We start from the raw sequence: 4,978 nt of genomic DNA on the forward strand, positions 1-4,978 counted from the left end.
GCTCTCTCTCTCTCCCTCTCTCTCGCTCTCTCTCTCTCCCTCTCTCTCTCTCTCCATCTGTCCCCACGCAAGGCTTACTGACTCTCGTTCAGCCTTCCGCTACACGCAACAAGGCGCGCGGCAGCGTCGCTACATACACGTCTGGCTGTGGCGCGCGCGCGGTCTCTCCTAGTTACATATCCACCGCCACCATCTGCCGTCTACCAGTTCGCGCCCTCTACGCGGTTATATGATCACCTACAGCCGCTGATGTTTTTCCAGAGAGAAGGGGGAGTGGGAGAAGGGGGAGAGAAGGAAAGAAGGGGGTGATATTAGAAGAAAGAGCGGCAGACAGAGTAAAAAGTGGGGCGAAAGGAAGAGAGAGAGAGAGAGAGAGAGAGAGAGAGAGAGAGAGAGCAGGAGAGCGAGTGCGAGCGGGAGAGGGGAGCTCAGTGTACCGAATATAGCGTGCACATCACGTATCCTTCTATATGCGAAGTGCCGGCCTGCTTCCAAAGTGCCCGCTTCATACTTGTCTCGAAGGCCAAGCGCGAACGAAGTGCCGTAATGACGTGTTGATATTGTATGTAGACTATATATATATATATTAGGCGCTGGCCGCCACATGGCTCTTGGAGAAATAAACTAAAACAGTACCCCCGCGCATATATATATCGTTCCGCTCTATACGTCTACGTATATATATACACAACTCGTGGCGATGTGATCTCAAAGCGGCTGGGCAGGCTTAAAGAGCACCGACTAGTGTAACAGCAAACAACGACGACGCAGCTGAAGTGGTCGGTGTGGGGAAAATTGCGACTTACTTACTGCGAGGATCAAAAATGGCTTCGCTACATCTGGTCCCGTGTAAGCTGTATATGGTCTAGAGGCGCGGAGGGACGGGACGTGCTAACTGCAACAAGGGGATTTCGGCAGAGGGACTATTTGGCGTTAAAGTGGTTACGTCACCGAAAATAGTAAAAATAAAAAAAACATTTCCACTTTTTCACAAAATGTAAGTAATTCTGTTCACTTTTTATGGTTAATTGCTGCATTATACTTCCTGTTTTACTATATTGTTCGATGTGAACATACACTCGTGACTCATACATAGCCCATAGCAAGCAATGTCAGGAACATAATATCAAATCGTCCAGGTTTTTTGGATTTTTAACTAGTTGAGAAACAATCTTATCAGGTAAGAATTTGACGATACGTTTAATCCCGTTTGTTCTTACGTTTAATGTAAAAAAATGGCAACCAAAATCGTACAAATTTTACCAGAGAAAGTTCGTGACGTAGTCAATTTAAGGGCAGGGGGCCCACACGAGCGCAGCGCCATGTGGGTTGGGGTATTGGACTGTATCGTCGTACAACACGCGGCGAAGATATTAGTAAATATTGGTCATGTATTCTGTTTGCGGAGCGGAATATGTGTGCCTGCGTATAGACGGAAATAGATCTAATCAACTGTGGATATAGTCAAGTCGGGATGTTGTTCCAACGCTATTAACCTTGCTTATAAGCTCACTTGACGTTTGAGTTTGGGCGAACTCTTTCTACATCGTTTTCGGTTACGACCGTATGGCTTTGATAGGTGGATTCTGTTACTGAACGCAGCTATATCTTTTCTATACTTAGAGTTGGGTCACACAGGCTAGTGAGACTGAGTATCCCCATGCATGCGCCCACAATCTCACACACATACACACTCACACACTCACTCACACACTCACACACATTACACACTCACGCACTCACACACATACATCACACACTCACACACTCACACACATTACACACTCACACACATTACACACTCACACACTCACACACATACATCACACACTCACACACTCACACACATCACACACTCACACACTCACACACATACATCACACACTCACACACTCACACACATTACACACTCACACACTCACACACATACATCACACACTCACACACTCACACACTCACACACATCACACACTCACACACTCACACAAATACACACACACACACATACACCTAGCACACACATACACATCACATACACACGTTGCCACAGACGCCACGCGCGCGTTCGTGTGTGTGTGTGTGTGTGGTGTGTACCTTGTGTGTGTGTGTGTGGGTGTGTGTGTGTGTGTGTGCTCTGCCGTGTGTATGTTGTGCGTGCGCGTCGTGTGTGTTTACGCGCGCGCGTTTGTATGTGCGTGTGTCCGCGCGCGCGCGTGTGTGCGCCGATTTTTACGACCCGGAGAAAATTACAGCAAAACGAAAGAAGCACCAAGGTCGCGCGCCTCCTTCAACCCCTCCTTCATCAACACCTCTCTTCTCAACACCTTCCTTCCTCAACACCTTCCTTCGTCCTCAACCCCTCTTCTCACACAGTTTCTCCTTCTTCAACCCCTCCTCCTCCTCAACCCCTCCTCCTCCTCAACCCCTCCTTCTCACACATCTCCTTCTCAACACCTCCTCCTCAACCCCTCCTCCTCCTCAACCCCTCCTCCTCCCTCCTCAACCCCCTCCTCTTCCTTTTCAGACACCTCCTCCTGCAACCCCTGCCTTCTCCTCAACCCTCCTCCTCCTCAAACCCCCTTCCTTCTCACACAATCTTCATTTTTCAACACCTCCTCCTCAACCCCTCCTTCTCCTCAACCCCTCCTCGCTCCTCAAAACCCCCTCCTCCTTCCTTCAATCCCTCCTTCTCGCCACACCTCTTTCTCAACCCCCCCATCTCACACACACAGACCGCGGCATGTGGGACGGCACCGCAAGCAGACTATTCCTTTACAAGACTCTCCTTGCGAGCCTATCGAGACAGTCCCTACCTCCTACTCTTTCTTGTACGAATTCTCGGAGAAGCTGAGAGACTATTCCTCTACTTGCGAGCTATCGAGACAGGCCCCTACCCCCTACTCTTTCTTGTACGAATCTCTGAGCAAGCTGAGAGACATCCTCTAGCTTGACAGACAGCCGGTATATATACCAAAGTTCCGCTCGATGGATGCTGCGCGCTCTTGCATCGGCGCCGAGTACACTCTCTCGGTTTGCTCGGTCGGTCCGGTTCGCTCGGTCGCCGCGCACAGTGCCAGACAGCTGTTTTTTCTCGGCAGTGCGGAACAAGCGCCTCCTTAGATTCGGGGGGAATTGATACCGGCAGGCAGTCGCCGAAAAACACGAAGGATATTCCCCTCGATATATGTAGACGCTTCTCTCTCTCTCTCCCTATCTCTCTCTCTCTCTCTCTTCTCTCTCTCTCTCCTCTCTCTCTCCCCCTATCTCTTTCTGGCTCGCTCTTTCTCTCTCTCGCTTTTTTTCTTCTCTCTCTCTCTCTCGCGCGCTCTCTCTCTCTCTCGCGCGCGCGCTCTCTCTCTCTCCCGCGCACACTCCCTCTCTCAGTCTCTCTTCTTCTCTTTCGTTTACTCCCCCTCTCTTTCTATCTTTCTCTTTCTTTCTATAACTCCCACCCTCGCTCTCGCTCTCTCTCTTCCCCTCATCTCTCGCTCTCTTTTTTCTCTAACTCTATCCCTCGCTTGCTAATTTTGACTCGTGGCTGCACAGCAGGCAGCCCGTTATTGACATCCGTTCACGAGCCTGCGCGCTGAGAAGGAGAAGGGGGAAGGGGGGCTAGCCACAAGTATAACCGACTTTCTTAACACGGCGTGTCGAGGAGACAGTTAGAGAAGTTATACAGTCGTTAAACTTACGCCGCCGGGGGGCGCTATAAATAGCCAAACATATATTCTCTCTCCGGAAGACCGTAAAACTATTGCTGCTATCTAAAGTCAACAATGTTTTATTGCAGTTATAGTTTTCATTTTTCATTCGTTACTATTACGGAGGGAGAAGCGTAGAGGTTAGGATGACTCAAAGACGCAGCCGCCGTGGCTGATTCACATATATATAGCTAGCGATGTGAGCTAGTGTTTCACATAGATGGTTATCATGGCATCTATAACAGAACGTTGTAACTGCAACTGTTGCAGTAGCAAAAACCCGTGTAGTAGTAGTAGGGCAACTGCTTAACATCGAATAGTGTCATAGATCAGCTCTTCGTGTCGGCAAACTCTTTCATCTAAAGAATAAATAATGTAATGTCAGGAGCAAGATAATACGGTAGCATTCCCCACAGGTCTATTAGATCGGGGCTGAACATTATCGGGATTGTGTTTGTTGCACTGTGTTAATTACTCCTGAATAGAGTTACAAATCCACAGGTGTGTTATCTATACTAGATATATAATCAAGCGTACCATAATAGAAAATTCTATTACTTTTGATATAATTCAGGGGTGTCATCTCACTCCTAATTATATGTACAAGCCCATCTACGGCATCTGACGTAATATCTACTAGATAATGCGCAGGTGGTATAATCTCCCTACCTCCCGATAAGGTATAATACTTTTGCATTATATCGAGTATATAATACGTCAATGCATTATCAATATATATATATATATATTTATTTATTTATTTATATATATATATATAGAAAATATTGCAATAACAACAACTGGAGACATAATTATGCACTCATAATTATGTCTCCAGTTGTTGCCATTTCTATATTTTTTGTGTAATTTAACGTTTGACTTTTTGCATTTTATTTGTAAAACTAAACTTTTTATATACGCATAAAATATATATCTATATATCTATATATCTATATATATATATATACATATTAGTATCAATGTATATACGGGTCGTGTATTTTCCAGACTTTGCGCGCACGGAGGCAGCGTTAGCGATCATCGGGATCGTCATCATGGCGCTGGCGATCGTGTTCGCCGTCTACAGCTTCCAGGAGTCGCGATACATGTACAAGCGGCTCGCCGGATGCGTGTACCTGCTCGCTGGTACGTCCTCTCATCCAGTCTCTTACACACACACACACACACACACACACACACACACACACACACACACACACACACACACACACACACACACACACACACACACACACACACACACACACACACACACT

At 47.0% G+C, this 4,978-nt stretch overlaps 1 protein-coding gene across 2 annotated transcripts in view; it reads left to right on the top strand.

Moving 5' to 3' along the window:
- LOC106806671 (epithelial membrane protein 2-like) overlaps positions 1-4,978 on the top strand; it is a 51,322-nt gene that overhangs the window by 41,768 nt on the left and 4,576 nt on the right. For both annotated transcript variants that reach the window (XM_014808683.1, XM_014808684.1), the window contains exon 3: positions 4,710-4,847. In XM_014808683.1, the coding sequence (XP_014664169.1) occupies positions 4,710-4,847 (138 nt within the window). The remainder of the gene's footprint in view (positions 1-4,709; positions 4,848-4,978) is intronic.

The sequence above is a fragment of the Priapulus caudatus genome, unplaced genomic scaffold (genome assembly GCF_000485595.1).
Source record: "Priapulus caudatus unplaced genomic scaffold, Priapulus_caudatus-5.0.1 Scaffold173, whole genome shotgun sequence".
Lineage (NCBI taxonomy): Eukaryota > Metazoa > Priapulida > Priapulimorpha > Priapulimorphida > Priapulidae > Priapulus > Priapulus caudatus.